Raw genomic sequence first — 16,141 nt, forward strand, 5'->3', positions numbered from 1 at the left:
GGCTTTCAATAGCTAAGCCACTAAAACCAGCGACTAAAGCAGGATGGTAGATCAGCCCTTGGGACAACTAGTCTTCTCTGAGAGAAAGCCCCCAAGGGAGGTTTTTCAGCCACCAGGATGATTGGAAGATCCTCGCTCTTGATTCCTCACAGGAACTGCAGAAGAAGCCTTAAGCAAGGATGATACTGGCCTTACCGTGGCACTTGGACGCCTGCGGTGTCTGTCAGAGGACCCCGTGACCTTGTCACAAATTTCAGTATCCTTCTGTGGAGCCGAACCTGCTAATAGGAGCTGCATGTAGGACTGTGCACACAGAACTGTCTTGAAGGTGGATACCACCAAACTCGGAACCTGCATGCAAAAATGCGAGAGACAACTATCTGTGTGACAGTAGCCGGTGAATCACGGAATGTGGTCCCTGAAGTTTGTGCAGAGAAAGGACAACCCTGGTCAGAAATCGAATCAGACCTAAGTAAATCAATTCCCTAGACAGGGATAGGGGGGACCTTAGGTAGTTCAGACATCAGCTGAACCTTTGCAGGAATTAAATCCCCACAAGGAGACTCAAGACCTAAAAACCTGAAAAGGACAAGCTTTGTCCCCCTTTCTGGGTACCCCCAAAAGAAACATTTAGCAGATCTCCTTGACGCTCACCAAAGTCGTCCACGGGGCTGGAAACCAGCGAAGATGTCCCAGCACCCCATTATTGCTTGAAGGCAGACCTTCATGCTGAATGAGTTTTGTCTGCTGGCCCGGGGAAGCTAGCTCTATGCTTGCCAAACCAAGATTGCTTGGAACCTCCCAGAGAAGATTTGAAAGATCCATTTCCCAGAAACCCGAAATAATTTACTATTGTCTGAGAAGGAGGGCCCCCGCCTGCGACGAGACTCCTTCCCTTTCCTTGACTGTGGGGCAAGAATGTACTCTTGCCTCCCGTGATACCTTTAATGATGTCATCCAGGGTAGCCCCAAACAAGCGATCGCCTTGAAAGGGCAGATCAGTGAGAGCTTTTTTAGAGGCTTGGTCTGTGGACCAATTCTTAAGCCGCAGCACGCGCCTAATCACCACCGCTGAAACAAAGTTTGGACAGCACAGGAGCTGTATCCAAAGCTGCATCACAAATAAACTGCAGCCCATGGACCAACTGGCCTGCTAAATCAACATCAGCAGCAGGGACCTGCTCATCCCCAAGGCCCTGGCGCAAAAGCTTGACACATTCAGTTAGGGTCTGAGACATCAGGACTGAGATTAAGACTTTTTTGTAAGGGTAACTGGGCTGTCAATTGCAGAGGCTGTCTTCTCCCACTGAGGCAGGACGTAGGATGTATTCCACGTCGTCAGACCTAAAACTTATGTACTCCGCTTACCTCTTGCCACGAGCAATACTCACTTATAACAGTGACTACAGAGATATCACACTGGCCCATTCACCCATGGGGACTATCTAGGACTAACAGTGGATCATCGGGGCGCCCACGATCCTGCCAATTATCGGCCATTGCCTTTACTATTTCTCTTCTCAGTGAACAATGTCCTAGTGAGATCAGACACTCGGTTTTAATTGACAGCCCAGTTACCCTTACAAAAAAGACTTCTCTTGGTATACATTGTGTATAGAACTCTGGTTGACCCCTGAAGAAGGGTTTTCATACCCGAAACGCGTAGGGTCCTGTCCGGTTCTTTCCACTAATGGTGCCTAGGAGTCTTCGGTTTGGATACTGGTCTGTCCTTGCATGCAGGTTTTAAATTCACATATATCTAGTTGTATGCTAGATATATAATTGTTTGTTCTTAATATTTGTGTTTTCTATGTAATAAAATTGTCAAATTATTTATACACAGTTGTATTTTTTGTTCAGTGTTTTAGTGGCACGTAAAGTCCCAAACCATTGGGGGAACCCTTTTTGTAACTAAAAGGGTAGAGGGGGAACTGTACTTCCCCCTTCCATAGTGTGGGTTTTGCACCAAATGGAACTCCTTACCACCAAAGTAGGGGAGCTGTCGGCCAAGGGACTGCTACGACTCAGACCCAAGCCCAGTCGTATGCAAAACTGCGAGATGTTTAACTCACAGGCCAGCCTCTGTCCATGAGGCTATGTCGTGGCCAACCTAGCACGTAGCTGCAGTCTGCACGCACTCGCTGGCAGGGGCGGGGGGGGGGGACGGACTACTGGAGATAGATTATCCAGCCCTTCGCCCAGCCCGGCAGTTGGTTGTGGATCTCCCGGGAGAGAACAAAAAAAGATGTAAACAAGGAGAAGGTTGCTAGGACCAGAGATCCCAGCCGGCAGCCTAGGTCCTTACTCCTAACTAGACAGATTCAAATTGATTACTTAGAGCAGAGAGGGGGGTTCTATACCAGCCCATGGGTGTAGCCAGGTGTTTTTTGTTCTGCCTAGTCCTACTCCTGGAGAAGGCAATATAACCCACTAGTTATGATTTATGGAGCGCTGTCCCAGTCGATAAACAAAAGCGAAAAAACTTTCACAGCACTGTACAACAGTATTATGCAGTAGGGGGCAGCATGCAGACACCGATCCATGCAAGAGGCCTCACCTGCAGACACTGTCATCATGACATTAAGCAACATTTCTTTTTCTTTCGTTTTGGCTGAATCACCAAACAAACAGCAATGTAAGACGGCATATTCAAATCTCTTCTCCCAGAAATAAATTACCAAATGAAATCAGGCTATATACATACCCTGGCTCGAAACTCTGATAGCTCCTCGTCCAAAAAGTCATCATCTGTCTCTCCTTCCTCTCTCTGTACTCTAATGAGGGTAAATTCAGCACACTCCTGGAGGAAAAAAATAAAAGTGCATTTGTGATTTGATAAGTGTGATAAATGGAAGCAACAGGAATGAACCAATACCCCGATAACACTTATGGGTATCTTCATGCAGTGCAGGTTGTCAAGAAGTACAGTACAGAAGATAAAACAAAACTGCAGAAGTAATTTACGTGCAAGTTCACCTTTTTACAATTAACAGGTCAACCACCGTACACTCTCCGCCCCCAGGCCCTTCTGCACACAGTGGGGTGAACAATTATTTGATACACTGCCAATTTTGCAAGTTTTCCTACTTACAAAGCATGTAGAGGTTTGTAATTTTTATCATAGGCACTCTTCAACTGTGAGACGGAATCTAAAACAAAAATCCAGAAAAATCGCATCGTATGATTTTTAAGTAATTAATTTGCATTTTATTGCATGACATGTATTTGATACATCAGAAAAGCAGGACTTAATATTTGGTACGGAAACCTTTGTTTGCAATTACAGAGATCATACGTTTCCTGTAGTTCTTGACCAGGTTTGCACAAACTGCAGCAGGGATTTTGGCCCACTCCTCCATACAGAGCTTCCCCAGATCCTTCAGGTTTCGGAGCGGTTGCTGGGCAATATGGACTTTTAACTTCCTCCAAATATTTTCTATTGGGTTCAGGTCTGGAGACTGGCTAGGCCACTCCAGGTAGTAGAACAATTCTCCTGCGCTCGAGTATAACATAGGCCGGAAGGAAGAGAGCTACTTCAAACTTGAGTGGGTAAGCTTGTGGTCTTGCTGCCCCTTCAGGATCTGAAACCAACTAGGAACAACAACAGAAAAGAAAAAGGGCGCACTGAAAAGCCAAAAGATGAGCAACTCTTTTTGGCTCTGAGGAAGGGGGTTCGCCCTTGAAATGCGTCAGCCTAGACAGCAGCCCCATGCGGCACACTGAATACCATTCAGCACAGTGCGGTTCCTTGGCACCTTGGAGACTATATGTGTATTATGTTGATGTATGTATGCACACCTGCTTTGTGAGTATAATGTATACTTTTTAAATATTTTTAATACATTTTTAGTGGTAATGCACTATGTCGGTGCACCCTTTTTCTTTTCTGTTGTTGTTCCTAGGCCACTCCAGGACCTTGAGATGCTTCTCATGGATCCATTACTTAGTTGTTCTGACTGCGTTTTCGTGGTCATGCTGGAAGACCCAGCCACGACCCATCTTCAATGCTCTGGAGGGAAGGAGGTTGCTGGCCAAGATCTCGCGATACATGGCCCCATCCATCCTCCCCTCAATACGGTGCAATCCTGTCCCCTTTGCAGAAAAGCATCCCCAAAGAATGAGGTTTCCACCTCCATGCTTTACGGTTGGGATGGTGTTCTTGGGGTTGTACTCATCCTTCTTCCAAACACAGCGAGTGGAGTTTATACCAAAAAGCTATTTTTGTCTAATGAGACCACATGACCTTCTCCTATTCCTCCTCTGGATCATCCAGATGGTCATTGGCAAACTTCAGACAGGCCTGGACATGTGCTGGCTTGAGCAGGGGGACCTTGTGTGCGCTGCAGGATTTTAATCCATAACGGCGTAGTGTGTTACTAATGGTTTTCTTTAAGACTGTGGTCCCAGCTCTCTTCAGGTCATTGACCAGGTCCTGCCATGTAGTTCTGGGCTGATCCCTCACCTTCCTCATGATCATTGATGCCCCACGAGGTGAGATCTTGCATGGAGTCCCAGACCAAGGGAGATTGACCGTCATCTTGAACTTCTTCCATTTTCTAATAATTGCGCCAACAGTTGTTGCCTTCTCACCAAGCTGCTTGCCTATTGTCCTGCAGGCCATCCCAGCCTTGTGCAGGTCTACAATTTTATCCCTGATGTCCTTACACAGCTCTCTGGTCTTGGCCATTGTGTGAGAATTTGGAGTCTGAGTGTGTGGGAACAGGTCTTTTATACAGGTAACAAGTTCAAACAGGTGCAGTTAATACAAGTAATGAGTGGAGAACAGGAGGGCTTCTTAAAGAAAAAATAACAGGTCTGAGAGCTGGAATACTTGTTGGTAGGTGATCAAATACTTATGTCATGCAATAAAATGCATATTAATTATTTACAAATCATACAATGTGAGTTTCTGGATTTTTGTTTTAGATTCCGTCTCTCACAGTTGGAGAGTACCTATGATAAAAATGACAGACATCTACATGCTTTACAAGTTGCGGCAAAACCTTGCGGCCAAAAGCAGCATCCGCAAATGTCAGTACACCCACTTTATAAAAATTTGTGAAACTGTGCACAGACGACCAGATGGCCGCCTTGCAAACCTGTATCACTGACGCCTGGTGGCGGAAAGGGTGATGAGCTGTGTTGCTTTTATGCCAAACATAACATTTTGCATTGTTGCCAAAAAGTTCGATTTTGGTTTCATCTGACCAGAGCTCCTTCTTCCACAAGTTTGGTGTGTCTCCCAGGTGGCTTGTGGCAAACTTTAAACAACACTTTTTATGGATATCTTTAAGAAATGGCTTTCTTCTTGCCACTCTTCCATAAAGGCCAGATTTTTGCTGTATACGACCGATTGTTGTCCTATGGACAGAGTCTCCCACCTCAGCTGTAGATCTCTGCAGTTCATCCAGAGTGATCATGGGCCTATTGGCTGCATCTCTGATCAGTCTTCTTGTATGAGCTGAAAGTTTAGAGGGACAACCAGGTCTTCGTAGATTTGCAGTGGTCTGATACTCCCTCCATTGCAGTGGTCTGATACTCCTTCCATTTCAATATTATCACTTGCACAGTGCTCCTTGGGATGTTTAAAGCTTGGGAAATATTTTTGTATCCAAATCTGGCTTTAAACTTCTCCACAGCAGTATCTCGGACCTGCCTGGTGTTTTCCTTGTTCTTCATGATGCTCTCTGCGCTTTAAACTGACCTCTTGAGACTATCACAGTGCAGGTGCATTTATACGGAGACTTGATTACACACAGTTGGATTCTATTTATCATCATTAGTCATTTAGGTCAACATCGGATCATTCAGAGATCCTCACTGAACTTGTGGAGAGAGTTTGCTGCACTGAAAGTAAAGGGGCTGAATAATTTTGCACGCCCAATTTTTATTTATTTGTTAACAAAGTTTGAAATATCCAATAAATTTTGTTCCACTTGTTGTTGATTCTTCACAAAAAATTACAGATTATATATATATATATATACACATATACATACATACACACATATATACACATACACATATATATATATATATATATATATACATATATATATATATATATATATATATATATATATATATACATATATATATATATATATATATATATATATATATATACACATACACACATACATATATATATATATATATATATATATATATATATATATATATACATACATACACATATACACACACACACATATATATTCACACACACATAATTTATTTTTATGTTTGGGAGTTCTAAGTAATTTTCTAGCAAAGAAAAAATTGTATTTTTGACTTACCGTAAAATCCATTTCTCTGCTGTTCATTGATGGACACAGCTCCTGATATTCATAACAATTGGGTATATACTGACCCCTATTAGGAGTAGGACACTAGGCAGAAACAAATTCTGGCTACACCCATGAGCAGTCCCAAGGGATAAACTCCCTCTCTCCATAGCCACTCAGGTTTGTTACAAGCAGTGTCAGGAGAGTTCTAACTCCACAGAGGGGTGGGTGCTGTGCCTGTCAATGAACATCAGAGAAATGGATTTTACACCAAGTCAAAATTTGGATTTTCGTTCTATGGACACCGCTCCAGAATCTTCTTAACCCTTGGGTTATGCTGCCCCCTACAGGAGTAGGACACTAGGCAGGAAAAAGCTTTAACACGCCTATGGGGAAGTCCCAGGGGATATACTCCCACACTCTTCTATAGGCATTCAGTTTTGTTGCAAGCCGTGTCAGAAGAAAAATAACCCAACTCAATAGAGGGGTGGGTGCTGTGTCCATGAATGATCAGAGAAAAGGATTTTACGGTAAGACAAAAATCCAATTTTCTCCTTTGTCCATTGCAGGCACAGCGCCAGAATCTTAACCACTGGGACATCCCAAAACAGTGTTAAACATAAAGGGTGGGGAAAACAACAGAAAAAATTCCCAATAGACTAAACCTAGCCAACCAGGTAACATGGAGCTCAACCAGGAACAACTGGAGCTCACCTGAAAACAATACACCCTCAAAGAGAACCAGGTCTTCTCAAACAGCGGCCTGCAAAACCTTGCGGCCAAAAGCAGCATCCGCAAATGTCAGTACACCCACTTTATAAAAATTTGTGAAACTGTGCACAGACGACCAGATGGCCGCCTTGCAAACCTGTATCACTGACGCCTGGTGGCGGAAAGCCCAAGAGGCACTCAGCGCCCACATGGAAAGTGCCTTAAAGTGGTTGTAAATCCACCTTAACTCTTACCCATAGGCAAGCCTTTAATAAGGCTTACCTATAGGTACTGTAACTACGCTTTTCCACTGCATGGAACCGAAACAGTTCGGCTCGCTTTTGCGCTTTTCCACTGCATGGTACCGCATAGTACGGTGTTGGAACGGTTCGGTACGGTGGCGCTTTTCCACTACATGGAACCGAACAGTACGGCTCGCTTAAACAGTACCCCCTATCCTTCAGCACCTTGCTTTCAACAGCCAAGCCGTTAAAGCCAGCGACTAAAGCAGGATGGAAGATTGGCCCTTGGGCCAATAGATCTTCTCTGAGAGGAAGTCTTCAAGGGCATCAGCGACCAGCCGTACCAGATCGATGTACCAAGATGGACGAGGCCAGTCTGGAGCCACTACGATAACCAGATCCCTTCTGCCTCGATCCTTCGCAGGAGACGTGGCAGAAGTTTTAGTGGGGGAAAGGTGTATATCAGATACTGGCCCCAAGGAGCCACCAGTACGTCTGTGGCGTCGGCCAGGAGGATCCCAAGACCTTGCCACAATCCTCTGTACCTTCCCTTTGAGATGAGAGTCCAACAGGTCCACCTCTGGAGTTCCCCACCGGAGACACAGCTGAATCTTAGAATGCCGGCTACCTCCCAAGGCCGGCAGGACACTTCTTGTGCCCCCTTGGCGATTGACATACGCCACGGCCGTGGCATTGTCCGATTTAATCCTTATCGGGCACCGCCGAAGGCTATTTGTCCAAAGAGCCAGACAAATCTTATCACCCAAAGTTCCAGTATATTGATTGGAAGTCATGACTCCTCCAGAGTCCAGACCACTTAAGCACATCCGTGCCCAAAACGCCTCCCCACCCGGACAGGCTGACAACCGTGGGAACCACTGCCCAGTATAGGGGGAAGGAAGGATTTCCCCTGTCGAAGCACCAGAGAGCGAAGCCAACATATCAGGGACCCTCTCGTATCCCGCTCAACAGGATCAGATAGTCTAGAGACTGTGGATTCTTGTCCCACTTGCCAAGAATGTCTCTTTGCAGAGGTCTCCAGTGGAACTGTGCAAACGGAACCGCCTCGAAAAAAAGGTAAACCCCATCAGGCACAGCCGACTGCAGGACAACAGGAGCTAAATCGCATCCTGCAGCTTTTGGAGTTTTTCCCCCTGGAAGAAACACCCTGGCTGAAGCAGAGTCCAGAGTCAGACCCAGATAGTCCAACTTGGTGGACGGAACCAGAGCAGATTTTTGGAAGTTAAATTACCAACCAAACTCCTTCAGTCCACACAATTTAAAAGTTGTTCTTTAGAGCTTGCAGAAGATAGTCCAGGTACCCAGTACCACAATCTTCTGCTGCCACTACAATGCCAACATCGGAGCCAACACTTTTGTGAATATCCGAGGAGCTGAGGCGAGACCAAAGGGTAATACCATGAATTGATAATGCTCCCCGCCCGCAGCAAGGATGACGAAACGCTGATGACCGACATATATTGGAATATGAAAGTAAGCGTCCTTTGATGTGGGGATGTGGGAGAACAAAGCGGGTCAAAACCTTGAGGTCTAGAATTGGACGTATATCAAAAGGAAAAAAAGTTTGTATGAGGCGCTACCTGTTTGAGCAGTATCTAAAAAAAGGAGGCATGGTAACCCCTATACAGGTGTATGTGCACCCAAAGAAACTTAATAAAGTGCTTAGTGCAAGAGGTGAATATTAACAAAACACCCCCCAAGGGGAAAAAAAGTGCACTGTGACAAATAAATAATATACTTAAAACGTGACTGCTCATACATTTAAATTATTATATAAAGCTGACAACATATAAAGTGCCAGTGAAAATGTGCAAAAAAACTGCAATATCCATAATAATATGCCAATTATTTTATTTTTTATAGAAACACACCCTACAAGTGTAATCGGTAATGGTGAATAAGTGAAAGTTCAACCACAAAGTATATTGTGAGTGAGGTGCCCAAAGATAGCAACCGATTAGTAACACTCTCACCCAAATATTCCTCTTCTGGGCCAGAGAACTGGATATGTAGCCACAGAGGAAAAAATCCAAAGCCAGGGGTTCCTTCAGTCCTTCAGCCCAGCGAACCACGTTGGGAGCTGCCTCCCTCAAGATGTATTAATACTCTTCTAGTCCTAGCTGATAGGCCAAATTCTGAAGCCCACGAACCATCTCCATGAGATTAGTGATGGTTCGACTACCCAATTCTCTTAGCATTTCAATGTCATCATTTTCCAACTCAGCCATCCACTTGGGCGGAGAACTTCCAATTGGACTCTTAAAAGAGGCAGCAAATTCTGCAACTCCTGAGAGTTGCTCAGGCCACAAGTCTGGTGATGCCCGGTCCAGTTTCTCGAAGCTCAGTAAAGACGTCTCCAGATCTGTTCCTCCAATGATCAGGTAAAACCGGACGGGCCAGTTCTGGTCTCCTCGGGCCTCACACAGGACACCGGCCTGACTTAAGTGATATCATCCAGGAAAAGATCCAAACAGGCGACCCCCAACAAAGGGGAGAACCGATAAGGCCTTCTTGGAAGACTGGTCTGCAGACCAGCATTTCAGCCATACCATGTGCCGAAGGACCACTGCTATCACGGACAGCCTAGAAACTAAGGGAGCTGCTCCAGAGAGGTATCACAGACAAACCGCAAACCCCTGGACCAAATGGTCCGCCAGTTCTGCAAGGGCAGGGGGAAGCTGTTCTCCCTCCAGATCCTGGCGCAAAAGCTTTACCCACTTCGTTAAAGTCTGGGACATCGATGCTATAGTGAACACCGGCCTAAGGACCGAACCAGCCACAGTAAACATGTGGCAGGCCAAAGTCTCGGCTCTCTTGTCAAAGGGGTCTTTAAAAGCCGGAGATTCCTCCATTGGAATTAAAGTAGATTTATTCCTCCTGGAAATCTGAGAATCCACCACAGGTGGGACTGTCCACTCTTAACAGGGACTCTTCAAAGGGATACCAAGGGATTCCCTGTAGCAAAACGCTTAGGCACCGACTTATTGCGCTTAGGTCACTGACTCGCAACAATTTTGTCAAAGTAGGCGGTAAAAGGGAAAACTGTTGCCGCTTTAGGGGAGCTGCGGGTACCAAAAGGGACTGGCGCCTCTGACGCAGCAGCATCTACATACTCCATTTTTAAAGTTCAGAGCACTCGAAGTGCGTATACACAGACCCAGTAGGGTCGCTACCTAAGAACACCCCCGAAACAAAGACCCACAGTGACTGTTTAGAGAGGCTGGGGGTAAGGGAGGGGAACCCTAGGGTCCGACCATCACAGGGAGGGGCCAATGTCTACCAGGGTAGAAGGGGGGAAACTACTTACCACACCATGAAACCGGGTGGGCACCGCTCCGGGCCAAGAGGCACACTGCGACTCAGGCCAGGACCAGGTTGTATGCGCCCTCGTAGGTTTAACTCACAGGCCAGCCCCCATCCAGTGGGGCTAAGTTGCGGCCGACCTAGCGTGGAGCTGAGGCCTGCACGCGCTTGCTGGCTGAACTGAGGAGACCTTAAGAATTTAGAATATCCAGTCTGTTGCCCAGTCCAGCAGTTGATTGTAGTTCTCACAAGAACAGAAAATTAATAAAAAGAGAAAAAAAAGACATTTAAAAAGAAAAAAATGCTAGGATCAGAGATCCCAGCAAGGAACTAGATCCTTACTCCTGACTAGGCAGAAAAAAAACTGAACGCCTATAGCAGAGTGTGGGAGTATATGTACTGGGACTACCCCATAGGTGTGGGAAAGCTTTTTCCTGCCTAGCGTCCTATTCCTATAGGGGGTAGCAAAAACCAATGGTTAAGAAGATTCTGGAGCTGTGTCCCTCAATGAACGAAAGAGAAACCATTGGTTTTGTCCCAAAGCAGTGTTAAACATGAGGGGTGGGAACAAGAAAAAAATTCCCAAGGCTAAACATTAGCCAACCAGACAACAGGAGCTCAACCAAACAACTGGAGCCCACCCTGGAAAAAAAAAAAAAAAAAAAAACACACCCCTTCAAAGAGGATCAAGTCCTAAAACATCAGCCTGCAAAACCTTGCGGCCAACACTTCCACTTTATAAAACTTTGTGAAAGTGTGCACCGTTGACCAGGTGGCCGCCTTGCAAACCTGAGTCACTGATGCCTGATGACGGAAAGCCCAGGAGGCACCAAGTGCCCTAGTAGAGTATGCCTTGACAGGGAAAGGAGGAACCTGACCCCTGATGGAATAGGCCTGAACCACCGTCTGTCTGATCCATCTGGAAATAGTCGCAGAGGAAGCAGACAACCCTTTGAGGTCCATCCGTGTGCAGAAAGTGCAACTTTCTAAAAGACTCCATAGTTGCCCAGACCACATCCAAGGCATGCAAGGCAATTTCCTTTGGATGTTCAGGCCTGGGGCACAGGGAAGGCAACACAATGTCTTTATTCAAAAGAGAATCAGAGACAACCTTTGGAAGGAACGACGGACAGGGACGAAGAACCACCTTATCCCTGTAAATCACCATGTAAGGCAGACAGGATAACGCCGCCAATTTAGACACCCTGCGCACGCAGTGGAAGCTCCCAAATATTTTCAAAGGGAGGCTTTTGTAGCGCTGAAAGCACCAAATTAAGGCGACAATGGAGCCCGCACTTGAGGAACCAAATGTCGGACACCCTGAAGAAAGGTACGCACCAAGGAGTGTGTGGCCAAAGGTCATTAAAGAAAGACCGCCAAAGCAGACACCTGGCCCTTGATGGTACTCAAAGCCAATTTCTCTTCAACCCCCCCACTGAAAGAAGGTCAAGATCTGAGCCACCGAAAAAGAGCGAGGAAGAATCCCAAGAGTCTCACACCACGCAATGTACGTCTTCCACATATGATAGATCTTCCTGGAGGTAGATTTCCTAGCTTTAAACACAGTATAGGAATCACCGACTCAGATAAACCCCTATACTTTAGCACTTATCGTTCAACAGCCAAGCCATCAAAGCCAGCAACTGTAAAACAGGATGGAAGATCGGTCCTTGGGACAGCAGATCCTCCCTGAGAGAAAGCTGCCAACCAACGTTGGCAATCAGCCGCACAAGATCGGCATACCAAGCCCTTTGCCACTAAGATGACCGGAATCCCTTCTGCCTCAATCCTCTCTTGACCGAGCCACAAACCTTTGAACCTTTCTGTTTAGCTGAGACCCCAACAGATCCACCTCGGGGATGCCCCACTGGAGACACAACTGATGAAACACCTCCAGACTAAGGGACCACCCCTCCGTGGTCCAACGCCTGCCAACAGAAGTAATCCGCCTGCCAATTTTTCACCCCGGGAATATGTACAGCGGGGAGGGCTGAAACAAACCGTTCTGCCCACCTTAGAATGCTGGCTACCTCCAGAGCCGCCGGGACACTTCTTGTGCCCCCTTGGTGATTGACATAAGCCACGGTCGTGGCATTGTCTGATTGAATGCGCACTGGACATCTTTGGAGACAATCCGTCCAATGTTCAAGGCACAGTCTGATCGCTCGGAGATCCAAGACATTGATCGGGAGTCTGGACTCTTCCAGCATCCAGATCCCCTGAGCAGAATGCTTGCCAAAGATGCCTCTCCAGCCAGACAGGCTGGCATCCGTGGTGACTAATGTCCAATACAAGGGGAGGAAGGAATTTTCCAGCTGGAGTATGAACCCACCATATCAAGGACTCCTTTGTGCCAGATCTGATTGTCCAGAGACTACAGAGTCTTGTCCCATTTGGTCAGAATTTCCCTTTGCAGGGACCTCGTATGGAACTGTACAAATGGAACCACCTCAAAAAGGTAGACACCATCAGGCCCAGCACCCACATGCAAGTCTGGAGGGATGGCCATCTGCTGGACAGCAGGAGACAAATTGCAGCCTGCAATTTCTGGATTATGTCCAGAGGAAGGAACACTCTGGCTAAGGCCAAGTCCAGAGTCAGGACCAGATAGTCCAGATTTGTGGACGGAACCAGAGCAGAATTCTGAAAATTCAGAATCCAGCCAAACTCCCGCAGAGTTCGTATTGTGTTCTCCACCAGAGCAGAAGTAGACTCCGCTCACAGAAGGACATCGTCCAAGTAGCCCAGTACCGCGATCCCCCATTGGTGTAGCAAAATGTGCACTGGGGCTAACGCTTTTGTCTAAATAGGCAGGGAAAGACACCACCTTTGCCGCTTTGGATGGCTTGTGAGTGCCAAAGGGCACCTGCGCCTCCGTCGCAGCTTCACCATTCATCTTCAAGGTCTTACGCACAGATACAATCAGTGCATCCACCAGCGCCTTTTTCTGCGCGGTCTCCGACGTGGAGGAATCATCCTCACTATCAGATGATTCCAGGCGTGTGGTTGCAGACCCAGCAGGGTGACCCACATCCGCGGCTGAATCAGATTCAGAATCTGATGAGACAGATAAGGCAGGGGCGCTTTTTGCTAGCCCGTCGCCAGCAAGCCACCTCCACCCAGGACACAAGGGACTCCAGGACCGCCGTCAGTGCATGGATGGATGGTTGGGACCCGGAGGGCCCTGCAGCCTCAGAGGGGATCAGGTGGGGAAATATGCTCCAAAGAGTCTCCATTAGTCTCCAGGGGGACCCCACAAAAAGTGTAAAACACTGCTAAAAGGACAAATCCCACTGAGCTGGCAGCACCAAATGAGGGACTTGGCAGGGGGGGGGGGCCTGAAGGAAGGAGGGGAAACCCAGGGGTCCGACTCTCCCAGGGAGGGGCCCATGTCCTCCCCCTGGAGGGCTTTAGGGTGAGGGGGGACAGCTACTTACCATACCAGGAACCAGGCGGGCACCGCTCCAGACAGAACCCCTCTCCATCAAAATGGGGGTCTTTCGGCCAGGAAGAACACTGCGACTCGGGCCAGCCCCCGTCCAGTGGTGCTGTCTCGCCACTGACCTAGCGCTGAGGTCTTCGCGTGCTCACTGGCCAGACTGGGGTGACCACTGAATCTAGATTATCCAGCCTTTAGCCCAGTGCGGCCGGCAGTTGATTGTAGATCTCACAGGAAAAAAATCTATGAGAAAAAAAACTTTTCTATCTGAAACATTTTTGCCAGGACCAAAGATAACAGCAAGGAAATAGGTCCTTACTCCTGACTAGGCAGAAAAACTGAATGGCTAAAGCAGAGAGAGTATACTCCCTGGGACTGCCCATGGGTGTAGCCAGAATTCTTTTCTGCCTAGTGTCCTACCCCTGAAGGGGGCAGTATAACTCAATGGTTATGAATATCAGGAGCTGTGTCCATCAATGAGCAGAAGAGAAATAATGATTTAAACTTGTAAGCAACAAGTGTCAGAAAAAGGCTAAGTCTTTAAGAGGTTAAAATGCCCTCGCTTACAGATGGAAATTCATTCCTTTGATCTAAAGGATTGTAAAACATTGTGTTTATAGTTATCTTGCAGCCTTATGGCACTTTTCCACTGCAAGTACCGGCTCGGCTCCACTCGGCCCTGCTTGGCTCGGTTTGGTTTTCCACTGCATGGTACCGCATGGTACGGTGTTGGAACAGTTCGGTGCGGTTTGCTTTTCCACTAATAGTAAGTGGGTAGGATAACAACGATTCTCTGACCAATCAGTGGCTAGTAGTGACAAACAGTGAAGGCTGCATGCAAAGGATTGTGGTATATGGTACCGGCCTTCTTGGAACCACAACCGAGGTGGTACTGTTTAAGCGAGCCATACCGTTCGGTTCCATGTAGTGGAAAATCGCCGCCGTACCGAACCGTTCCAACACCGTACCATGCGGTACCATGCAGTGGAAAAGCGCAAAAGCGAGCCGAACCATTCGGTTTTGTGCAGTGGAAAAGCGCCATTAAAGTTGGTAGACATTTGCTGGAGGCTCTTTTTTTTTTTTGACAGCTGAGTGAGCAGAGAAAAGCTCTGTAAGAATCAAGGACGTTTTAAGATCATGAGGGGGGTGAATCGAGTTCGAGATTTTTTAACGATTAATCGTGCAGCTCTATGACACTCTGGCAGCAAAAGAGGTTTAAAAGAGCAAAAGTATTTTCCATGAGCATACCAACTTGTCCATCTGACTTATTCGGTGCTAGAAACTTGCCCCGGCTGCTGCTTAGTTACGGCAGCTTCAGCATGTCCTGAGAAGCAGAAGATAGCTTTCAAACTCCCATGCGGCAATCACTGACCGCAATGGGAGAAGATTTCAGCCAGAGCGCATGCAACCAAAACTGCTCCTCCGTGCAAGCTGCAGCAATGCTTCTGAAGTGTTTACATTTATTGAAGTACTGTTAACATTTAACCCCAATCTATGAAAGTCTTTTGCTGCCATCTGCGTCTACCTGGTAGAGATTTCCCCTGCCTTGCCATCTCCTTTCCTCCTCTCATGCCCTGGTGACAACTGTTACCCTGATTTCTTGTCTGGGACAGAGACAAACACTGACAGGAAAACTCCACAATTAGGCAAAAAAAAAAAAAAAACACAAACTCTTCCACAAAAATGTGACTTTTAAAAGTTAACACCAAGTTAGGTCATGGTTTAAAAAATTAAAATATTTAGTAAACGTCTGCAAAACATGCAGCAAGCATAGGAAAAAAAAAAGAAAATCAAGTTTATTGTGCCAAAAATCCAATAAGTATCAACAGTGCCTTGAAAAAAAAGTATTCATACCCCTTGAAATTTTCCACATTTTGTTATGTTACAACCCAAAACGTTAATTTTTTTTTTATTGGGATTTTATGTGATAGACCAACACAAAGTGGCACATAATTATGAAGTGGAAGGAAAATAATAAATGGTTTTCACATTTTTTTACCAATAAATATCTGAAAAGTATGGCGTGCCTTTGTATTCAGCTCCCTTTAGGCCCCTTTCACACTTGTGCGACTTGTCCTGCGATTTGGGACTGCAGAGTCGTATGACAAGTCGTACTCCATGATTTCCATGGAGTACCG

General features: G+C 46.5%; 1 protein-coding gene across 3 annotated transcripts in view; it reads right to left on the reverse strand.

Moving 5' to 3' along the window:
- Nucleotides 1-16,141, reverse strand: part of LOC309554092 (lamin-B3-like) — a 210,518-nt gene that overhangs the window by 21,842 nt on the left and 172,535 nt on the right. For 2 of the 3 annotated variants that reach the window (XM_082255633.1, XM_082255631.1), the window contains 2 exons: nucleotides 2,705-2,800; nucleotides 2,557-2,611 (listed from right to left, as the gene is read on the reverse strand). In XM_082255633.1, the coding sequence (XP_082111759.1) occupies nucleotides 2,573-2,611; nucleotides 2,705-2,800 (135 nt within the window). In that variant the 3' untranslated portion in view covers nucleotides 2,557-2,572. Of the gene's footprint in view, nucleotides 1-2,556; nucleotides 2,612-2,704; nucleotides 2,801-16,141 lie in introns of those variants that run through there. The other variant, XM_082255632.1, reaches the window with a different exon arrangement.

The sequence above is a fragment of the Pelophylax lessonae genome (assembly GCF_965119305.1).
Source record: "Pelophylax lessonae genome assembly, chromosome: 4".
Classification (NCBI taxonomy): Eukaryota; Metazoa; Chordata; class Amphibia; order Anura; family Ranidae; genus Pelophylax; species Pelophylax lessonae.